Here is a 24,962-nt window from a genome sequence, read left to right on the forward strand (position 1 = left end):
TCCATGAATGCAATCAAGTCGTTCTCGCTCGGGTTGGTGGGTTGGTTGAGTGCATGTGAGCAGGTTGACAGTTAGAAAGATCAATCCGGACATGACCGATATAAATATATGTGTCATGTTGTTCAACCCTAACACGTATAATCCAAACCCAGACACAACTTTGCAAGTTTGTGGATCATACTCGGGGTGTGGGTTAGATTTAAGTTCATGAGTCAGATTCGGTTTCGTTGGTTTGAATCGGGTTCGTAGGTCATGGGAAATAAACAGGTTGGCATGTTTGAAAAACTCAACCCAAACATATTTATCTTCATCTGGCGACCTACTTCCACCGTTCCCTATCGACAACCACCCTAAGATTCTGACAACCAACTCCTTCCTCGGTATCTCTCTTTTCCAGCTCTGTGTATATCTCTGCATCACCATTTTCCTTATAAATTTCTCTTTTTCTACTTTATCTATCTCTCGACACCCCACGTCCTTTTGTCATGTGTAATTGAAACATATCCACATTTCTTCTCAAAATCCAACAGAATCGAACTCCATTCCAGATCTCTCTCTCTCTCTCTCTCTCTCTCTCTCTCTCGTTACTTTAAGAGCTGTATTGCAAAGAGAATTGCATCTTTAAGCATCTAGATATATAAAGATAATTCCTAAATAATAGTTTGGTAATTGGTGTTGGATAGAATGTCCAACTATAACACTTGTTCCAAGTATGAGTTAATTTTTAAATGTTCTACTTCTATTTTTGGGTGGTCACCGCATGGTGGTGCTTCACCACGATGTGGTAGTATTGTTTTGATCGCATACTTAAATGACTCCCCACAATGTGGCCATGTGCCACGGTGTGGCAAGTGTTTTTGAAGAAAACCCTAATTATCGAGTAAGGCCCAATTTAAAGGACAGTATGGCTAGGGTTTCATGATCATTCAGCCTCCATCGCCCCCTCAAGCTCACAAAACGTAACCCTAGCCTCCATTGCAATTGTGAACTCATTTTGGTGTTTTTTGTGATCTTTGAAGGAAAATGAAGTCTTTAGTTCCTGATTTACCTTGCAAGCATCATCTACATCTTCTAGCATATCTTATGGACCTTGGTGAGTGTCCAATACCTAATCGTTTCCTTCCTAAGTTGCTAGATATTTAGATTGTCCCTTTTCTTCATGTCTTTATGGGTTTGAGTGGTGAGATCTCATAAAGTTTGCAACTTATGAATCCCCAGACCATTTGGAGTATTTGGTGCTTTGGATCTGAAGTATAGGAATTAGTTTTGGTGTCATGCATGGAATTTTGGTCATTAACCCTTATTTTGACCTAATAGGAGTTCAAGACATGCATTGGACATGTGTGTCTGAATAGAACAAATTTTTACGTTAGTAATGGTGCTAGGAACCCTTTTGGAATGGTTGGACAAGAGACCTTCAATATTAAGTACTTAATGATCAAGCCATGTTGTGCTTTTGCCCTTTCTGGACCTAGGAGTTGAGATCTTTATCTCTTGGAGAGTCCTAAGGGATAAATTTGAAAATTTTATCCATTTAGACCATAGAATGGATCATATATGAGCTTTAGAGCTCTTAGAATTGAAGAAAACGACTTAACCCATTAAGTTGTTAAGAACCCAGTGCCCATGACATGGCCTTAGGTCGCCACGGTATGGCGACTGGGCAAGAAACGTTTGTTTTGTCATTTCGCTGCCACGATGTGGCCAAGGATGGCCATGATGTGGCGACTAGCTAAAGGTTAACCTTTGATTTTTGACCGTTGATCGTTCACTTTGACCATGTATGACTTTAGGTCATTGGGGGGGGGGGGGTATTTTGAGTAGTAGATTGAGACTTGGTCACTTTGTGTAGTACATGTGACATGTAGAGCCAGTGCTTGGAGCATTGATCAGTCCAGCTATCGTTCAGATGGTGAAGTGAGTTTTCCTCAATGTACTTGTGGCTCGAAGGCACCAATGTCAACCCATTAGGTTATGTATCCACTACAAGAAAAATGACTTACTACCACACTTTTTAAGGCCTAAAAATGTGACCGTATCCTACGGCCACACTTACTTTTTTTCGTCAAAAGTGTGACTATATATCGTGACACCATAGGTGTCTTATGACCACACTGAAATTTACCATTTAATTGTGGCTATAATCTACCTTTTAGTCACATATAACATGAGACGGGTTAGTGTTAACCATGGTTACTTTATATTTGATGTGGTTATTGTTTACCCTTTAGTCACATTTATTTATGCAAAAGTGACGTATGATTTTATTTAGTCACATAAACAAAACTTTTAAAGAAAATAATGTGACCATTGGTAGGGTATTAATGATACATAATTGTGAAAAGGATCATTGAATATTACTTATAGCAATACCTGTTTTCTAAATAATGTGGAAATTTGGTACCATTTAGTGACATTCATTTATGGTAAAGTGTGACTGAAATCATTTAGTCACATGAACAAATAACGTAACAAAAACAAATGTGACCATTTTTTGATTTTCATCATACATATTTGTTAAAACCATCATTAAATGCTACGTATAGTCACACATTTTTCTAAATCATGTGACTATTACTTACCCTTTAGTGACATTTATTTGTGCTATATTGTGACATATGATATCATTTAGCCACATAAATAAAACTCATAAAAATAGTGTGACCATCGGTTACTTATGGCAACACTTTATTGTTAAAACCATCACTGAATAGTATGTATAACAACATCTTTTTCTAACTCATGTGGATATTAGTTATCCTTTAGTGATATTTATTTATGTTATAATGTGACATATGATATCATTTAGCCACATAAAGAATTGAATTTCACCATTGGTTGCTTTTGGCGACGCTTTATTGTTAAAACTATCGCTAAACAGTATGTATAACAATACCATTTTCTAACTCATGTGGTTAATAGTTACCGTTTAGTGACACTTATTTATTTTATACTGTGACATATGATATCATTTAGCCACATAAAGAAAACTCATGAAGAGTTGAATGTGACCGTTGGCTGCTTTTGGCGACACTTTAATATTAAAACCATCGTCGTATATTTGTTATAGCACACATTGTTTCTAATTATATGGCTATTTATTACCTTTAATCACATAAAGAAAATCATATAGAAAAAAAATGTGACCATCGGTTGCTTTTGGCAACACATAATTGTTAAAACCATCGCATTTTATTTAATTGGTGTGACTATTTTGTAACAGCCCAAAATCTCAAGTATTATCTAGTTGCATTTTGGGGGTGTTTTTAAGGGGAGACTCGACGAGTTGGAGCCAGACTCGCCGAGTAGGGTCGCAGGTTTGGTCGCGGGTTCACGACTGGACTCGACGAGTCCAGATATGGACTCGGCGAGTCGACGCTGTTCAGCGGAAACCCTAGCCGTTCAGTATTTGGGTCGTATATAAGGGTTATTATACCGTCATTTCACGACTTTGGATCGATTGGGAAGAACCCTAGGCGACTGGGGCGGCTAGAGCAAGTTTGAAGGCCATTGGTGACCTTGAAGGAATTGTTGTGCAAGGATGAGAAGGGTTTTGGCTAAAGGAACTGCAGGGAGTTCGAGTTCTGAAGTTTGGGGCATGGAAGGTGCATCATTCAGGTAATAATTCGGATTACATTCTCCTGTGATTGATGTGTTTATAGATTTAGGGTTTATGGAACCCATTTGGAGTCTAGATGGATTGTTGTGTTGTTATTCAACGTTTATAACCTTGTATTAGGACCCTTAGAGGTCCAGAAGGTCCCATGTTTGTTTATTCGAGAATATATGTATCCCAGGAAGCAGTTCGATCGACTGCATGGCGTGGACTCGCCGAGTCGGATGATCAGACTCGGCGAGTAGCTTGAAGATTTACTGGGACTCGCCGAGTTGTTCTTCAGACTCGGCGAGTGGAGTCGGGGTGGCCCCGCGATTCTTCCAGGAGTGACTCGTCGAGTCAAAGAGGATACTCGACGAGTAGAAGGGGAATCTTAGAGGATTGAAGGACGACCAGACTCGCCGAGTCGCCAGGGAACTCGCCGAGTCCAGTCGAGCTGACAACGGGCTGTTGACTAGAGTTGATTGGTGTGATTTCTTAGGGTCAGTTAACGTGGAAGATAGAAGTATTAAAAAGAGATATATGATGAGACAGGGAGCTTGTAGCTCGGAGGATCAAGTGCAAGAGATTTCAGGAGTTGCTATCGTCCAGTGTCCGCAAGGTGAGTCTTCTCACTATACTGTACCCGGAAGGGTTTGACTGTGTGACCGGAAGGTCGGTTATGATATGTGATACGTATGCTATATGTGGTATGTTATATGTTATATGTGCTATGTATGTTATGGGCCGGAAGGCGATTATATTATGGGCCGGAAGGCGATATGATGTGTGATGGACCGGAAGGTCGGCGTGGGTAAGGCCGGAAGGTTTACCCAGCAGGGACGGAAGTCCCCTGAGACACATGGACCGGAAGGTCGGGCCTGGAAAGGCGTATGTGCGTAAGGTATACTGGGGAACTCACTAAGCTTCGTGCTTACGTTGTTTATGTTATGTTGTTTCAGGTTCTTACAGTAACGCGGGATGGCAACGGTTCGATTGTACACACCGAAGAAAGAGTTGTGTTTTGGAGGATCCTGGTCTCCTATTATGACGAAAATGAAGCTATGTTTTGTAATTCGAATGTGAATAAGATTTTAAACAAGTGTTTTAATATTAAATTGATTATTTAAATGAAAATTTTGTTTTTGGAAATCACGGTGTTACAAATTGGTATCAGAGCCTTGGTTTGAGGGATTCGGACGCGCCTACAGGTGAGTCTGGACTCAAACTGAGGAATTAAGAAAAGGTTTTCAAATAAATAGTTTTCTAAAAGTGAATAAGAGTTCAAAGAGAAAGCAAGAAAGAGCAGTGTGTACAATCAGCCAGAGCCAAACGGTGACTTCCCAGAATACCTTTACTTTTGTATTATGAAACATCTATTATGCACTTTATGAGACATTATCGCATGCTAGAGACAGGCTAGGTATTTCACATCTTAGGACTAGAGTGGCCTGATTTGTGATGCCTTAGTCTAGGGTTTGCTGTTATATGTGCGTTATGCTTTTGTGTGTATGTGATGAGTGAGGGTATCTAGTTAGAACGCACGAGAGGTAGAGCTACGGAGTACAGTGGTACTTCCGAGGATGAGCCGAGAAGGTGGAGCTATCACAGCTAAGGAGTCCTATGTATGCTTCGATGCTCGAATGCTGCTTGCTTCGTGCTTTGTGGAGTTCTCGATGATGGGAGACAGCTACTAAGTGAGTATGACGATACTCAGGAGGTAGATGTTTGGCATCATCAGGAGCTCTTCAGCAGCTGATAGCAAAGAAGTGGGAGGACGGCGGAATGGGCTAGAGATTAAACCTAGCCAAGATGGGTGCGCGGGTAGAGTAGAGGATTTCGCTGGGGAGCGAGCATGCAAGATGGGATTGGTGAAAAAGAGCAGGTCGATCAGCTATTTAGGAACTCTGGGATGGTCCGTGTGGAAAGTATGGGTAGATGTGGCAGGTAGTATGGGCCCGTACTACTGAAAGCAGAGGACCCATACTTGATACAGGGAGCATCCTAAAGGTTCTAAGGAACAGATTGAGGGGTGATGTTATGGTTCGGATACCATACATCGGAGCGGATACAGAGTGATGTTATGGTCCGGGCACCATACATCGGAACAGATTGAGATAGATGTTGTGGTCCGAGTGCTATACGTTGGAGCAGCTTGGGGAGTGGTGCTATGGTTCAGGTACCATACACCGAAGCATGTTGAGGAGGGATGTCATGGGATGAGTACCATGGTTTGTAGCGGATGATGCTTGTGGCTATCTTGTTACCCGGTTATGACCGATGAGGTAGAGTTTGGACGCTATGGGTTTCAAGCCTGTAGACCATGATTGAGTACGGAGAGGCGTTCCTCGAGGGGAAAAGCGAGTGCCTATCAGAGTATTTTGGTAAGAGTCAAGACAGGGGAAAATTTCAGTTGAGTTGAGCAATCAGACGACAGAGGAGAGGTCACCTTTTGGGTGAGTAGTGTCATTTATGCTCGTGTGCAAGACGCGAGAGGTCTGGTGTTTCAGTTCTGGATTTGGAGTACACCCTGCAGGTAGTTATCGATAATGACTTCCCTCAGGGCATCAGGTAGCGGGTGTACCTCGAGACAGAGATTTACCGTGAACGGACAGTCAGTTGGGGCTGAGGTAGCCGAGAACCACACCACACCTAATTGAGGATAATAGGTTGGGTTATAGTGGTAGCAGTGAAGAGTTCAGACGAGTTTTGCAGTGCGGAGAGTTGTCGTCTATGTTGAGAGTAAGTCCCTGTTCTTGGGACAAATCCGGCGTTGGATACGGATTGATGAGTTGAGATGAGAGGAACGATGATGCTGCGGTGCATTCTACTAGCCAGATATGTTATCGAGCAGTGCAGGTGCTTAGTATTAGATCAGTATGGGATTTGGAACGATTAGAGGCAGCCGTGATGAGAAGTTGTTGAAGAGTTAGCTAGAGGTTCAGAGTATAGGGGATTGATTGACTTCATAAAGGGAGGGACTATCGGGTGTTGCACAGCACTTTACTGGGGCAGGTACGATTTCGCTGGTGAAAGATAGTCGTGGGTTGATTGTATACTAATTGGTGTTGGTTCGAACCCTAGTGGGGGAGAACCGGGTGCAGTATGTAAGAAAGCAAGAATTGTCAGGAGTAGTAATAAGTGGAGTATAGAGATGCAGTAGGAAAGCATGAGACCATAGGTGTCGATGATCGAGTAAAAAGGGGTTACATCGGAGCTTGCGGGTCCGGTGGTGCATGCCGCAAGTGCGGAAAGGAGGGGCACTGTGCACGGGATTGTTGGCAGTCAGTGCCAATTCGGGACTTGAGGAGGACAGGATGGAGCGGAGCCCCAGAGGGCTCAGGGTCGTGTTTATCTGCGTACGACAGAGGGAGACGGAGCAGTGCCGGAGGCAGCTGCGGGTATGATGTTTTCATGATGTCTTAATTGTCTTGCATTGATTTGGCGTATTGGTTGTGCTGGTATCTTGTATGGATTTCGATGTGGTATTCGTTGTTTCGCGGGTCTGGCATGGTGATGGATTGGTGTTTCAGGTTTTCGCTTTGGCATTCGTTGTTCCCTGATGGTTGGGTATGGTTATAATTGGTGTTTTAGTGTCAGTAGTCTTGTGCGGTTTTCGATGTGGTGTTCATCCTTTGGGCAGATTGTGGATTTGGTTATGGGTTATTGTCGCGGATTCCTTTGGTTATCGTCCGTGGGGGTTGTTAGGGGAGATGCGGCACTGGGTTGATCGTCGGGTAGCATCTACAGTCGTGGAGTGGATGATTGAAGGACTAGATTCTTGTGAGTGGGTTGACCAGGGAGGAGGTGTGTTTTGCTGAGGGTTGCTTGTGCTTGTGGGAAGCAGTCAGTGTGTAAATGTTCTCTTTGTGCAGGATTGTTCGGTAAGGTCGTTAATGACGATCGGTGGCAGTTAGCCAGTGTTTTAGTGGGGGAGAATTAGAAAATTCTCTGGGAGATCGATGAGTATATGAGGGTGCGTAGCTGCCGGGATTCAGCAGTGTTTGTCAGCGCAGAGTATAGGCCGACGAGAGCGAGTGTCGGGTATGCGGGGCGGGATTCAGACCTAGGGCATTCGATTGTGGAGGCCTGAGAGAAGGTCGGGATCAAGCTTGAGTAAGTGACCGGGGTTATGTGATCAGAGTATTGGTATGTTTGAGATACGTGATGGGTTGTACTGCATTAATCCCCCGGGATTATGTCGTGCATGTTTCTAGAGCTGGAACTGGAAGGTTCCCGAGTTAGGACCTGAGGGTTCGCAGAGTTGGGTGTACGGACCCACAGAGACATAGCCTCGAGTGGCTGGTATGTGTTATGAGAGTCGGTCCAGTCATGCTGGAGACTCTGTTGGTATTGCTGGATCAGTTTGAGATTGCGGATTGTGTATGTTGCAGTGTGATTGCATTGGAAGGTCTGGCCCCGGGATTGGTGATCTTGTTTAGCTGAGGCAGTGATCTTGATGAGTGGAGAGAGTGCATGGGATTGAGAGCCCCTGCAATGAGAACCAGAGCATGTGGTTAGCGGTTACGCAAAAAGGGTGGTGTCGCTTGGGGAGAGCACCGTGGCACCGGTTGGAGTGGCATTATGGCCAAGAGGGTTCCTTGGAAAAAGGAAAAGAGGAAGGTGTGTAACTCCGAAGGGGTGCAAGTTCACGAAAGTGAAAGCTGCAGAGCAGAGTTATGGTTAGAGTATTTCAAGTATGGTTTCGAGCATCGTGTATGCGGTAGTGAAGTAGGAACCATCCGGGTTGGGATGACTGACGAGACTCAGAAAGGATGCAAGAGAATAGAGAATCTTGAATTCTCAGTGTGATTCCGATCAGCGTATAGGACGGATATTAGTGGTTCGTTTTGGGAGATGTTCGAGAATATCATCAGTGTGTCGGGTTTTTCAACCTGCGAGTGTTGGGACTAGTTCAGTATGTGTATGTGATGGCAAGAGGAACTTGTGAGAGTTGATCTGAGAGGGAGAATGGATCTCTCAGTCGGTCCGGAATGGGCGAAGTGGGCTTTGGATCGGGGATCCGGTGGTTCAGGGTTCCTAATCCTTATGGGTTGAGTGATCGTTGAGATTTGGAGCAGAGTGCATCTTGGGTAATTTCCGATTACAGAGAGTGATGAGCAGTTCGGAGTTCGTGCTTTAGTTGACAGAGCAGACTCAGCAGGTTAAAGAGAGTTATTGATCGTCTAGAGTTAACAGGAAAGTTATGCAGGCAGACGCCGTTGCGAGCATGTGATTCAGGTCGGCGATTTCGTATTTCTGACGGGGTGTTTCGATTTAGGAAGAGGGGTAAATGGGGGGCCCCGGTATGTTGAGTCTTTTCGTGAAGGTGCGCAGGCAGGAAGGGTGGCCTACCGTTTGGAGCTGCCAACGGAATTGGGACAGATCCATGACACTTGTATGTGTCGCAATTGAAGAGGTGTATAGCCGATGAGTTAGCAGTGGTTCTTCTAGAGAACGATTAGGTGGATGCGAGCCTGTGTTACGTCGAGAGGCCAGTGGCCGTCGGAGATCGGAAGATCAAGGTTCTGAGGAACAAGGAGGTACCTCTGGTATTGGTTCAGTAGCGGCCTCGGAAGAGATCGGTAGTGTCTAGGGAAGCCGAAACGTGTGATGTGGGAGCAGCAGCCAGAACTATTTTCAGAGTGAGACTTCGAGGGCGAAGTCTAATTCTAGTGGGGGAGAATTGTAACAGCCCAAAATCTCAAGTATTATCTAGTTGCATTTTGGGGGTGTTTTTAAGGGGAGACTCGACGAGTTGGAGCCAGACTCGCCGAGTAGGGTCGCAGGTTTGGTCGCGGGTTCACGACTGGACTCGACGAGTCCAGATATGGACTCGGCGAGTCGACGCTGTTCAGCGGAAACCCTAGCCGTTCAGTATTTGGGTCGTATATAAGGGTTATTATACCGTCATTTCACGACTTTGGATCGATTGGGAAGAACCCTAGGCGACTGGGGCGGCTAGAGCAAGTTTGAAGGCCATTGGTGACCTTGAAGGAATTGTTGTGCAAGGATGAGAAGGGTTTTGGCTAAAGGAACTGCAGGGAGTTCGAGTTCTGAAGTTTGGGGCATGGAAGGTGCATCATTCAGGTAATAATTCGGATTACATTCTCCTGTGATTGATGTGTTTATAGATTTAGGGTTTATGGAACCCATTTGGAGTCTAGATGGATTGTTGTGTTGTTATTCAACGTTTATAACCTTGTATTAGGACCCTTAGAGGTCTAGAAGGTCCCATGTTTGTTTATTCGAGAATATATGTATCCCAGGAAGCAGTTCGATCGACTGCATGGCGTGGACTCGCCGAGTCGGATGATCAGACTCGGCGAGTAGCTTGAAGATTTACTGGGACTCGCCGAGTTGTTCTTCAGACTCGGCGAGTGGAGTCGGGGTGGCCCCGCGATTCTTCCAGGAGTGACTCGTCGAGTCAAAGAGGATACTCGACGAGTAGAAGGGGAATCTTAGAGGATTGAAGGACGACCAGACTCGCCGAGTCGCCAGGGAACTCGCCGAGTCCAGTCGAGCTGACAACGGGCTGTTGACTAGAGTTGATTGGTGTGATTTCTTAGGGTCAGTTAACGTGGAAGATAGAAGTATTAAAAAGAGATATATGATGAGACAGGGAGCTTGTAGCTCGGAGGATCAAGTGCAAGAGATTTCAGGAGTTGCTATCGTCCAGTGTCCGCAAGGTGAGTCTTCTCACTATACTGTACCCGGAAGGGTTTGACTGTGTGACCGGAAGGTCGGTTATGATATGTGATACGTATGCTATATGTGGTATGTTATATGTTATATGTGCTATGTATGTTATGGGCCGGAAGGCGATTATATTATGGGCCGGAAGGCGATATGATGTGTGATGGACCGGAAGGTCGGCGTGGGTAAGGCCGGAAGGTTTACCCAGCAGGGACGGAAGTCCCCTGAGACACATGGACCGGAAGGTCGGGCCTGGAAAGGCGTATGTGCGTAAGGTATACTGGGGAACTCACTAAGCTTCGTGCTTACGTTGTTTATGTTATGTTGTTTCAGGTTCTTACAGTAACGCGGGATGGCAACGGTTCGATTGTACACACCGAAGAAAGAGTTGTGTTTTGGAGGATCCTGGTCTCCTATTATGACGAAAATGAAGCTATGTTTTGTAATTCGAATGTGAATAAGATTTTAAACAAGTGTTTTAATATTAAATTGATTATTTAAATGAAAATTTTGTTTTTGGAAATCACGGTGTTACATATTTGTTACCCTTTAGCCACATTTAATTTTGCGATCATGGTTCTAATTAACATTCGATAACATTATAATATTAAAATATTACACATATATATTATAGTAGTAAAAAGAATATAATAAAATTATATTAATCATATAGACAACTTAAACAATATTCAGGAATGTTGTAATCAAAATCTACATAGCATCTATACATACAGAAAATGAAATGCATTTCATAAAATGAAAGCTACATTAATTGTTTCTCTTATTCAACATGTTTCATGTCTTCAACAATGCATGTGGTATGTATTTTACTTTATGCTTTTTTGGGTTGACAATTTTACCCTCCATACTTGAAGTTGGTACCTACAGCAACAAAATTTGTATGTGTCGTCTAACATTAAAACAAAAATGATTAAAAGAAAGAAATACTTAAAAATATATAACAGAATAAACAAACATGTCCATCTACAATTACAAGGTATTTTGCCCAAGCAACAAAACATTTATGTACTTCTCCAACTAATATGTGCTCGGTAGTTTGAACTGGTAAATGTGCATTCTCCTTTAACACTTCTTCAATGGAGACCTTATAGCAGTCATCTTGCAGTGGAATCCCATGAATATATTACTTTCCTGTTGAGAAGTAAGCTTTACCACGGGCAACAAGGTTTCTTGCTATTCGTTCTGCTATGTATAGATCACAATTAATCTCCTACAAAGAATTATAGCATAGTAAGAAAAAATATATATTTATAGGATGATGCAATACATACTTGTGTGTCTATTGGCGCCTAAGGTTGTGGCGTTTTTGGATGCAAACTTATTTTCTTGAGTTTTCCAAATTCCTGAAAACCATGAATGTACTCAAATATGTGTAATCTTAAATAAGTATAAATAATATATTAACCTTTTTGAACTTTTCAAGTTTTTACTTACTGGAGAAACTGATTTGTTTGTGTTGTTTGTATTTTTTTCCTATGTTGGAGTGCATTCAAATGTAACAATTTTGACCATAGAAATTACCTGCAAAAATACAGAAAAAAAAGTATAAGTTGGTTGTACGTAAATTAAAAAAACAATCTTATGCAGTAAAAGAATGTTAACATTGTACTTACTGATGTTATGGACTCAATTGTATGTGATCTTATTTTATTTATTTATTGGAGTGGTCTCTAATGAAACATTGTTGCCTACAGATGAGATTACCTGAATAAATAAAGAAAAAAAAAGTAAAAGTATTCATTATAACAATGTTAGGTAATAACATATTGGTGTTGATGATACTTTTGATTTTGTTTTATTCTTGGTTGTCACTGGAATGGGCTCTAATCCAGTATTCGTGCCTACTGATGAAATGACCTTCAAAAGTAAAGAAGAAAAGTATAACTAAATTTAATCTAAATACCATAAATCAATCTTCTATAGTATAAGTATTTAGCTTATTAGTTACCTGTATTGATGACTCATTTGTCTTTGTTAGGTTATTATCACAGATTACAATGGGCTCTAATTCAACAGGCTTGTCCACTGATAAAGGTACCTACATCAAAAAATAGGAAAACTATAAATGTAGCTCATATAAATTTAAAAAATAAACAAATTTCTATTCTATGGATATTAAGTATCATAATGAAATTTGTAATGTATTGAACAGGTTGAAAATGAGACTCCACTCACTTCTGATACCGACAAATCTTCTAGCATTGATAGACCTTGTAACATCCCAAGAATTATAAGATAAAAATCGCATTTTTTTAAATCAACCAGAAACACCAATTATCCTTTTTCCAATCATTCAAAAATACTTCAGAGTAAAAATAGTTATCAGAGTACAATCCCAGAATCATATAGTTGCAAAAACATGGGTGGACGTGCTGCGATCAAGTCGGGCCCTTCCTTTTTGAATCGTGTGACAACCCGAAGTTTCTATCTTATAAAGCCAATCAATTCAATCAAAAGTCAGACTTGTTTCTGCTATCTTTTAGCCTTGTTAAGGATCTATCTGAGTGTTCAAAGCCTAGTACATTCAAGGATTGGGTGTTAGGAAGTATCTGCTAGAGTTCATTGTGCAGCATTCAAGCCGGAAAACTCCATCATATGGAGTTTATAGCCATAAACTAGAGCTTACGGTCATAAGCCCTTATTTGGCCATGAACTAGTCCCTTAATTATGATATTCCTTCATTATTCTTCACTTCTAACGCTTTCTAGTCAAGAACACTCAATTCTCTCTCAAGTATCATTAAGAACACCAAGAACACCAAGAACGCCAAGAACACACTAGTTTCTTTGGGCCGTAAACACCCTTTCTAGCTTCCAAATCGTAAGTATCCTTTCCATATACTTGTTATTCATTAGAAGCACATGTTTAGCATCCAAAAAACAACCATTTAAGCATGATCATCAAGATTTTATGGCCGTAAACTCTTCATATGGTCGTAAACACATCATGTCATGGTCGTAAACATCATCTAGGCCGTAAAAACACACTTGTGTAGCTGTGAACAACTTTAGTACAATCATATGTGATTATAACACTTCTTTCCAAGTGTTTCCTAGTCCCTAAGGTTGTTCCCTAACATGATTAGTTGTTATATACACTAATTATATACATATATGTGTTATTATATGCTTATTAGGATCTACTTGTGCTCGGGACATCACTTGGCATACTTAGCATCCTATATCGATCTTTTATTCGAATCACTCACTACAGGTGAGTTCATACCCCTAAATTATCTTTTAAATGAATTTAAATGCTTTTATGGGGGGGGGGGGAATACAAGTAGAAAACATTATAGTTATAGTATCAATCAAATGTGATTTATAACTGTCAAACAAGAGGATTTCTTATACTTCAAAACTGTGTTATCAAATAAACAGTTTCAAATCACTTTATAAACTGACATCAAGTCATCAATAACCATTCAAATGGTTAAAACTCTAGTATATAAACTCTTTATTGTTTTACAAAACTCTTTTAAACTTATATATTGTCAAAATCATGTCTATATAGATATAGTTATATAGATAAGGTTGAAAGGGCTTAGGACTGATAACTCGCTTATTTCCTGTTCTTTGTTTGGTTGTGGACTTAGGGTATTGGTTGCTTGTCCAAGTGCCGTTTGAATCTTACTTATATATGATTTATATCTATGTAGATATAAAATTTCTTCCAATCAGCTCAATACCTTTGGGTAACAAAGGTGTACAAACATGATCAGTCATTCAAACAACAGTATCAGTAAACTAAAATAGGTATAGTTTAGAGGATTACTACTCACTATTTCTAGAACAATGAAAACTTACAAGAGTCGGTTCATACATGAGTCAGTTCAAACATACTATAACAAGAACAGAAAGAACATACTATACACCAGAACGGAAGGAACATACTATACACTAGAACAGAAGGAACATACTATACACTTAAAACAGAAGGAACATACTACACTAATACAAGAACAATATAACATTAATGTGAGCCATTACTTCATGGCATGGCAATATACTGTTGTGTCACGTTTTGTAACCAGAGTCTCCTGGAGGGAGAGCGTGATTTTATGTATAGATCTATACGAGATTGACCATCCTACACCTTGTTGCTAGCTACAGTTGGACCTGCAGGTCTACGGGTGACAAATGTCATATCATTTCGACGTCTTTTATCGTCGTGTTTTACTAGTCAATCAAGTATGGTTATAATCTCATCATATTTTACCTTAATTAAACAATTGGTTTAAGGTAGTTAGTACAATGGTAGTTACTATATACAATACTACAGTACATTGTCATTTTCCCATTACATTCATATTGTGATCTTCTCACATAAACGGTAATGTAAACTATATTTTTGGTAATGATAGTCATATTTGGGAAAACACTCACCTTTACAAAAGAACAGACATATAGAACAGTCGGGTCTTGGTAGAAGACTACATTTCATTATAAGTAGAAAATATAGGATTTTCTAGAAGATACAGACATTTACATCAAACACTTACAAACATTTACAAACACTTTCATCAAACTAATACAAACAATGACATTAAAATACTTATGAACTCACCAGCTTAAATTCTGATCTACTCTTTCAAAATAACTTGTATTCTCAGGTCACTAGTAGACAGGTACCTTAGACCAAGTTTTGAGAAGACAGAACACATTTGAGACTCGTCTTTTATTTTGATTTATATTTTGGTGTCTTTTTAACTATACACAGAACACACTTTTATTTTGATTCATATTTTGATTCTACGCATAACATGTTTGTATTGTACATCTATTCAAAAGGAAAATTGTTGTATTTGATTTTTATAGCATTTGACTTTAGTTTATTCATTTGAAATTACAATGTTAAGTGTTAAAATTTATTTCCTTTTTTATTGCGATAAATACAATATATATATATATATATATATATATATATATATATATATATATATATATATATATATATATATATATATATATATGTCCCTTGAAATATAACATGTAATAGAAATAATTGTCAAAAGAAATTATTCACGGTTGTAATTTTGTAAAGTGTACAACTAGTTATATCATATAGACAAAATTACAAATTTGGTCCCTATAGTTTGTCAAAAATTGGGATTGTGGTCCAAAATGTTTTGGAGTTGCACAACTAATCCGAAATAAAGTTTTTGTTGCTTTTTTGGTCAATTTCAGAATTGAATATGTTTGAAATGACATTTTTCCCTTTCTATTTGTTTTTTCCATTTCTTTTTATTTACTTTACTATTTATTTAATTAAAATAGAATAAAAAAAACAAAATATAAACTCACCCACCCATATCAAACCTTCTTCCTCAATTTTGAATTGAACAAGTCTCTTCTGTCACTTTCTGTAAAATTCTATAGTGTTATTCATACATTCATCTTGAAACACCAATTACAAACCCTCACTAAAACCCATACCAAAATCTTCAATCAATTCGGTGTCGTCTCACGCCCCAATGAATCAGTCGCTCCGGCCAACCCTAGCTTCTCTAAAGACGATGTAGCTACCAAAGATATCAATATTGATCCATTGAACCTTTAACCCTTCGAATCTTTCTCCCTCATTCAGTACTTTCCAAATCCATGGGTTAAAACAGGGAGATGGTGTAACGTCCCGAAAATCCAAGGTATTTTTTCATTTTTAAAACAATAAATCATACAAACGAGTTGTTCCAAAACCGATCAAAGTGAATATATCATTTAAACATCAGGGTAATATCATTAATTGCAAATGCGGAAAACTCTAAAGGATACTGTGCAGTCATGTCGGGTCCTTCCCTTTCGAACCAAAAGTACCTAAAACCATAAAATATGAAACCATAAGCATAAACCTTAGTGAATTCCCCAAAATACCACATACTAAAACATACAAGTGTCATGGGATAACCCCATGGTCTTTCCTTGCAATGCCGAGGGCCAAATCCCAGTCTTACATACAAGTATCAGGAGCCAGATCCTGGTCTTTCATACAACTGTCATGGGCCAGATCATGGTCTTCATACAATTGCCAGGGGCTAAATCCTGTTCTTTCATGTAAGAATCACAAAGATAACTAGCATTCCACATAACAAGTAATGGGTCGACATTTGTACCTTTGACCCATGGATATAATGAGAAAACTCACCTCACATTCTGAAAGAATAGTTGTACCGATCACTGCTCTAAAAGCTATCTCTACCGGTCACCTATACAATTAACAGGAACCCAAATCTCAAACTATAAATCAAAATACCCAAAGTGCCCTTGGTCAAACTTGGTTGACCCTGGTCAAATTCAAAGTCAACGGTCAAAGTCCAAAAGTCAATATTTCTTCCCATTGGAGTATGCCCTGCGTACCAGGAGACTATGCCCAGCGTACTCTGATGTTGACCAAAAGTGGGATATTGACCGCGTACACAAAGCGTACCACTAGGTACGCCCAACGTACGCAACCCAGTCCCAAAACTCCATTAAGAGCTTATTTCATTAAGACCTTACGTCTAAAACTCAAATCGAAGCCCAAAATGATGTCCTAAGTCATAAAGTTTCCAACTTTGTGACTTTGCATGGCTATAAAGTGCTTAATGTCCAAAACCCTAAGTTCTTAACCCAATATGTAACATCCCAAAAATACGAGCCAAAAATTTCATTTTTAAAACATATACTTAGTAAAGCATTAGGAATAAAACGTTCATCGATCATAACATTTCATGAAAGATATCACATGTCTAGAAAACATTTTCATAAACATAATAATGTCAGAGTACAAATCCCCAGGAAGATCTCATAGTGCGGAATACGAGGCATGTGTGTGATGGGCCGCTACAGCGCCAGCTCCTTCCCCTTCGAAGAAGAGCTACCTGAAACCAAAACTGAAAACTGTAAGCACAAAGCTTAGTGAGTTTCCCCCCGTAATACCTCATACCATACAAACATACAATGAACAACTAGGAGATACGGGCCTCGCCCACACTCCGCTAGCTGGGAGATACGGGACTCGCCCACACTCCGCTATCTGGGAGATACGGGCCTCGCCCATACTCCGCTATCTGGGAGATACGGGCCTTGCCCACACTCAGCTGCTAAACCATAACATACAAGTATCACACAGACAACGAGTATAGACAATTCTATCATACTGGCATATATCATAATCAACACAACCAAGAGATACGGGCTCGACCCACACTCCGATACTAACTTATCATCTATATGGACCGGCCTTGGTGCCTTAGACCCATTACTACTGGAAAGAAACTCACCTCGAAGAGTAGCTACCGAAGGTCTGACTGCTAGACGTCTGGCTGCTGCACCGGTAATCCTCCGGCTACAAACCCATAAACATAGATTAGCCACTCATAAATACCCTTAGGTCAACTGACTGACCCATCCCTGGTCCAAGGTCAACTCTTGGTCAAAGTCAACTTCTAGTTCACTGAACTCGCCGAGTCGTGGCACAGACTCGCCGAGTCCTTCTCCTACTATCCCGGTCATACTCGCCAAGTCCCTCTTTCCACTCACTGAGTCACCCTTGACTCACTACTCAGGAATATGGAACCGACTCGTGATCCGACTCGCCGAGTCTGAGAGCAACTCGTCGAGTTCCACGAGCAGGTCTCCTACTCGCTTCCAATCCTCACCAAAACATCCCGCAAGAGGATTTGGGGTTTTGGGACTACGTTACACTGTTAATCCCGCGTGCAGATACGAAGGGTTGGACCTTCAACACTTAAACCCCTCTTACTTAGTGAAAGTTCATATGACTCGCCGAGTTTGAAGAACAACTCGACGAGTTCCAGGCAATCTTCATAGGACTCGCCGAGTTGTTCTTCCAACTCGCCGAGTCTAAGGCCATCTTCATAGAACTCGCCGAGTTCCACTTTGGGACTCGCCGATTCCCTATGACCCACTTCCTATACAGACCAAAAATAGGGTTTTGGCACTGATCGCGTATGTCCAACATACTCAATTTACGCCCAACATACTAGGGAAACCCTAGTACGCCCAACTTACACGTTAAGTATGCCCAGCATACGCGTCTCAACCCAAAACCGCCCTAAATTCAAACGGTCATAACTTCTTCGTTCCAACTCCGTTTTCGACGATCTTTATATCCACCGAAAGGTATTGAAGAGATCTATAATATTATCTAAATATATTGTACTCAAAACTTCTAAAAAAATCCATATTTCATGAAAGAACCCGCCCTATGACTTTTTCCGTTTTACCCTTTGACTCCAAAACACAACTCAAAGGTTTAGATCTCATAAGGGCGAATGTCATATTAGTCCATCGAACTTGTTGTGTTTGTTTTAAAAGGTCACCCAACTTTTTTTGGTACATTAAGGGAATGAACTCTCATTTTCCTGTTTTAAAATATCCTTATGTGACCTGATATCAGGTAAAGCTGTAAAATGTGTGCCTTGACCACTGTTTGACCATAAACTGCACCTCCACCTCTATTAAAGTATACTCACTATATCTACCCTTCTTGATCAGGTCAACTATTTATTTTCATTTTTAGATCAATCAAACAAAAAAAATTAGTGATTGATTATTGATTTGTATGTATATGACTCTGTACATTGAAAAACAAGAACAAATCAAAGAAGACGAAGGGGAAGTGATAGAGAGAAATTATCTCTGAGGATTCTGATAACTGCCACTTACTGTTCTTCACATAATTAACTGCTGAAGCAACCTCGTCCATTTACCTGCAACCTTTGACAGTCTCGATACAACGATCCCTCCTCGTGATCGATTAAGAGCCACCGACGCATCGATTTCCTGATTTCGTTCATATTCCTTCCTTCCCTGATTTGCCTTATGTTCCCCGTTTCCCTTTGCCTTTACTCGTTGATCCAACAACGTCGATGTCACCCCTTATAGTTGTTTCTCTTCCCTCGATTAGTGACGAAGAGCAAACCAAAAAACGGGCCATCGCAGGTCGACTACCCCCCTGGCGAATTTGCCATCACCGGGCCACGAACCACCACCATCGTCTCCTTATTTCTTTGAATCAGACAAACCCCGAAGTAACTTCTCTGACCCACCCACGATTGATACCCCTCGGAGCTGCTTCGATGGCGTTATGTTCCTTTTCCCGTTCCCGATTAGTCGAAGGGGGAAGAAGACGATGCCCCTTCCTTAGCTGGAGTCGTTTGATAACTGATACAAGGCTTCGTCCTAAAAAGAAAATAAACGACTTTTGATTTTGACCAAGTCAAAGGTCAAAGCAAAAATCAAACTTTCATTTTAAAACCTGTTATAGTGGGTTAAGCGACTTTTTTAACAGGTTGAACGAGAGTTCATTCCCTTAATGTACCAGAAAAAGTTGGGTGACCTTTTAAAACAAACACGACAAGTTCGATGGGCTAATATGACATTTTCCCATCTCATAACCATCATTACCTCCTTCTAAAAGGTCTAAACATCGACTCCTTAAGGCCCAAAACCTTTACACACTTAACTTTTCGGCCCACGACCCTGAATTACAGAATGATCCCGAACAGGGTGTTACTGATGGGGTTTGTGGTGGTTACTCGCCAGCTCTAGTTCATAATTTACATAAATTACTGGTGGTTTTGTAGTTTAATGGAGGTGGATTTGTGACTAAGAGTGGTGTTTCGTTGACTAATTATATGTTTTGTCGGAGGATCGATAAGGAGTATAACACGATTGTGGTTGTGGTTAGGTATAAGCTTGCACAAGAGAGTTAGTATTTTGTGGCGTTTGAGGACGACATTAAGTTTGTTAGCTAAACAGGCGAATTTAGTCGAGTGTAGGATCTCAGGTTGCGTTGACCTTAGGAGCACACAGATCGTTGATGGTTTTGGTTCTTCCATGATCCAACCTTGGATTGTTGCACATGTCGATCTTTTCGGTGAGTAGTAAGGGTGGAGTTATGATTTTTCGACAAGTGGTGGTGGTTGTGGCTTTCAGGTTTTTCCGGCCGGTTGATGTGGTGGTGGTGAGAGAAGATAAAGAAATAAAGAAGAACAATGTTTAAAGAGGTGTTGGTGAAGCAGGATAGTAAGGGTGGGTGAGATTATTATATTTTTATTTTCTTATAAATATATAATGAAAAAGAAAAAGATAAGGACATAATTGTCCTCTTAAAAAAATTTAAAACAAATTAGTCTAAAATTAATCCTCCTTAATAAATGAAGGTTTTTTGGTCACTTGTCAATCTCTTATGAGTTTTGACACTTGTCATTTTGTGGTAATTTTGAAATAAATATTATCCACTTGTCAATTTTTGGTTTGTTTTAATTTTTAATTAAAGTCATATACTTATAAATATAAAGTATTAAATATCATATATATATATATATATATATATATATATATATATATATATTATATTAAATTGTAATAAATACGTTTCTTTCTTTTTTATTTTAAAGTTGTATATTAAAAAATATTTCATTTTTATACTTTAAGTTTAATCATTTTTTAAATCAACCCGTATAATATACGGGTCTCACACCTAGTAAAAATAATATTTTTAACCAGTGATATAATTCCAAAATATTTTAGATCAAAGTCTCGATTTTTTATAAACCAGGAAAACGAAATTTACCATTTTACCTATGTCTTAATTAAAAAAATAAATAAATATTTTTTTTTTTAAAAAAATAACAATTTGAACGATCTAACAAAATCAAAAAAATATCTAATATTGGGTAAGATAACCACGCTGGCATCTAGATACTTCAATCCTGTCTGGAATCCAGATTGTGCACTTTCCCCTTGCACTTTACCCTTTTTTCCCCTCGAAAATATCTACCTCAGTTTCCAATCATTCACACGTGACCTGATCAAATTTCTCCAATCTCTGAATCCTACCTCAGAAATTGTTATCCAGGGCGTTTAATTCGTTGAAATCGGTTCAACTTGCTTACCAATTTATTGCTATGGGAGAGGAAGTCAGAATTACCGACTTCGATGTCAGCGGTGGAGATGACGACGACCGAGTTTCGGAGTGGGAGGCTGGGTTGCCGAACGTCGACGACTTGCCGTCGTTATCACAGTTGCTGATATCGGCGGAGATGGCATCGGCTTTCAGCATCACACCGGGGCCTCACCGGAGTATGATTGACGTTGACCGCGCTTCTCGTAACACAATTTCAAGTCTCCAAGGGCAATCGCAACAAAATCAGGTAAATAAACATACTGATTTTAAGTCGTTTAGTGATGATAGAGAAGAAGAAATGGTTGTGGAAGGCGAGGAGACCGTCGATCTGACTCCAGACGGTTCCGATTCGAGGAAACTACGGAGAGTTGATAGCGGCGGCGCTAGTGGTGGAGCTGGAGAGGAAGCTGACTCCGCTTTGCGAGCCGATGATTCTTCCACCAAGTCGTTGAAAAGGATTCGTTTGGTTTGGACGCCGCAACTGCACAAGCGATTTGTGGAGGTTGTTGCGCATTTAGGAGTGAAGAACGCTGTTCCTAAAACGATTATGCAGCTGATGAACGTTGAAGGATTGACGAGAGAGAATGTCGCCAGTCATTTACAGAAGTATAGGCTTTATGTAAAACGGATGCACGGATCATCTAACGAAGGGCCATCTTCTTCCGATCCTCTGTTCGCTTCCGCTACTGTTCCCAAGAGTTTTCACGATTCCGGTGGCAATGGCGGCGTTGGAAATAGAAATGGTCACTCTCATGTTCCCATTCCAATGCCATACCCACAGCAGATGGTGCCTTTGGCCTACCCACCGCCGCAGATGGTACCCAATCGATCAGGTGGTGGCGGAAGTGCATATCATCAGGGTTTCTCCCCTCATTCACATCCGTATAATATGATGATGCAACCAAGAGACTGGTCTGGAAACAATTTTGGTTCAGTTTCACCATTTCACCAAAGTAGAACTCCTAATGATAACTAGAAATTCTATCCCCGATTTTGGATAATTATCTAAGCAAATAGAGGTGAGATTCTCGTTTTATTTTGTACATAAAAATTGGGTCAATTCACTTTCTTTATTTACCTTTTTCGTCACTTATCTGATTCATAATTCAAGAAATCAGTCTGTAGGTAGAAAATATCAACTTTGATAGATCAACACTTCATTAAAACTTGGTTATAATTATACTTATACACCAACAACACGGTTAGATTAAAAACTTTCAGAGTACTTGTCAATAACATTAGCAATTAGCTACTAAGGCTGTGATTCTGTGAACTTTAAATATAGATTTATTGGTAGACTTGTGCCTTTTAGGTGGAAGACTTGCAAAATCTTTTGAAGATGAAGAGATGGTGTAAATGTGATTTGGGGTTAAGTCATGAACGTAATCTAAAACTCTCCGGTTGCATTGAAGAAGAAGACAACAGTTGCTGCCACATGATTGCCAAGGACTGTTTGGTAATTTCCTTAGTCCTAACCCAATATCTACTCAATTGCCCTCGCACCGGTTTCAAAATTTGCGACCATTGGTGTTCTGTGATTTACCTCTTACTGGTCGGGTGTGGCTTGAGACCATTAAGTGTACAATTTAATTTCTTATTTTAAATATAAACTCAATAACTATGAGAATTGTTGCCATTGTAATTTTAGTTTTTGGTAGATTGAGTTATATGGTTATAAACTTTGATTATTCCATTAGTAGTTATTCCCTATGTTTTTTTTTTCTCTAAGAGAAGAAAGAAACTTTAGAGGTTGATGTTACCCCAATTTGTCAAAGGCTTTGGGGCATATATAATACTCTTGGAGTGATCGAGTCTTTGCTTGAAATTAGGGGTGTTCGTTTGGATGGATTGGTTTAATCCGATCCGATCAAGTGAATTCAAATTAAATTCTGTTTTTATAACGTAGATCCAAATAGTCCAAACTAAATTCAAATCCAATCCGATCCGATCCAACCAAATTATAATTTGGTTGGATCGGTTTTTTACAATTCGATTTTCAAGAATCAAGACATTTCAACAAATATATAACTTTAGTATTAACTTACTCTATAATATAAACTAAAAAATATTGTTTAATTAGTTGTGAATTAAAACTTATAAATAACTATCAAGAAAAATATATTATAGTTTACTATTTTATAGACAATTTTTTTTTATAAGAAATACAAATTAAAATATTATAATAGATGAAAAGTTTTAATATATTAAAAGAATAATTTAGCAAATTTATAAATTATTAAAGTTATATATTAATAAATTTCAATTCGGTTTTTTTTGGACTATTCGGTTTTTATTTTATAAATAAAAAACAATCCAAAATAAAAATTCGGTTTTTGCTAAAAACCAATCCAAAAATCTGAATATCCGAACCAAATAGTCCGATCCAAATTGTCCAATTGAAGAATTCAGTTTTATCCAAATAGTGAATACTCCTACTTGAAATGGCCACAAGATGCGTGAACTTGTGTTGTTATTCTCTCACACTAAGCTACTTGCTTAAGCTTGTAGCGAATTTAATTTTGTTGCCACGTATTTTATAAACAAACTTCATCTTCTACTCTTCATTTCTTCACCCTAGATCATTACATGAAGTTCTCGTGTTCTCCATAATACCAAACATGACTATTTTACTTACTTAGATCTTTTAGTTGCCTTGCTAAGTTGCTAAACTCGGAAGAAATTATACAATGTTAAATCTAGCATTTTTATTGGGTTTCAATGGTTTGGTTATTGAGATGTCATTTCTTTAGTGTTTTTTTTATAGTTTAGACTTTGGCGTATTATTATTGTTAACTTAATGAAAGACACCAATTGCTCAATTCTTCCCCTTTGTTAGTCGTGCTGGTGATTTTAGTGTCACCATGTCATTTTAAGTAACTAGAACTAACATGTGAGCTAAGGGGCTTCATGATTTGTACTCTAATATATGTACGGGCTTTGTGCGGAGTGCACACATGTATAAGATCGAGCCAAAAGTCGGTTCGGCGACTAGTCGGGGGTCCGGGGGCAGCGCCCCCAGGTCTGGGGTTTCCAAAGGAATTAATATTACTTGCTTCCAAAGCAACTAATGACGGTCCAACCCTAATGAAACCCTAATCGTGTTTAATATATAAACAACTCTTCCTTTCCACAAGGAGACGACGTTCTTTAGCTCTCGTTTTTCATCACACATTCACAGAATCTTTTAGCATATTGGCTTACGTTTTCTGTGCCTAGAAACGTAAGTGTCCACTTGGATTATCCTAGGTTGAATTTCTTGTAACCCAGGCATAGGGTAGAAATATCAGTTCGGAAAGTGATATCACGATCCAAGTTGGTATCCAGATCTTCACCACAAACTCTAAATTTCCCAACAATCTGTGTAAAATGTGAACGAATCAACCTAGTCGTAAAATATTTGGGATAGACTCATTAAATGTTTGAATTGAAATCAATTTTAAACAAGCCTGAGCCAACTCAAGCTTAATATTAAGGCTGTTTATACAATGCGTTCAAGCTCAAGCTTGTATTACCAAGCTTGATTATGGTTGTGAGCCTAAATGAACCTACTTATATAATATAAAATTTCCTTTTTTATTTTTATGTATTGATATAAAAAAAAATTAATAAGCACCATTTTAGAAAATTTGGGTAGCATATACAAGTCGAGCCCAAGCTGAGCTCAAGCCCGTATAATTCTTCACAAGCCGACTTCTTGCTCAGTAATGTAAGGCTCGAAACAAGTTGAGCTCGAGCTCAA

The 24,962-nt window shown here is 39.5% G+C and overlaps 1 protein-coding gene and 1 pseudogene across 1 annotated transcript; both read left to right on the forward strand.

Moving 5' to 3' along the window:
• Positions 1-12,671: 12,671 nt before the first annotated feature.
• On the forward strand, positions 12,672-20,350 carry LOC111880358 (probable carboxylesterase 16; annotated as a pseudogene).
• A 673-nt stretch (positions 20,351-21,023) lies between these two features.
• Positions 21,024-22,916, forward strand: LOC111880374 (transcription factor PCL1). Its single transcript, XM_023876793.3, has 2 exons — positions 21,024-22,242; positions 22,536-22,916. Exon 1 carries the CDS (start codon positions 21,225-21,227, stop codon positions 22,197-22,199), a length of 975 nt encoding a protein of 324 aa, XP_023732561.1. The 5' UTR covers positions 21,024-21,224; the 3' UTR covers positions 22,200-22,242; positions 22,536-22,916.
• The last annotated feature ends 2,046 nt before the right edge of the window (positions 22,917-24,962 follow it).

The sequence above is a fragment of the Lactuca sativa genome, chromosome 8 (genome assembly GCF_002870075.4).
Source record: "Lactuca sativa cultivar Salinas chromosome 8, Lsat_Salinas_v11, whole genome shotgun sequence".
NCBI lineage: Eukaryota > Viridiplantae > Streptophyta > Magnoliopsida > Asterales > Asteraceae > Lactuca > Lactuca sativa.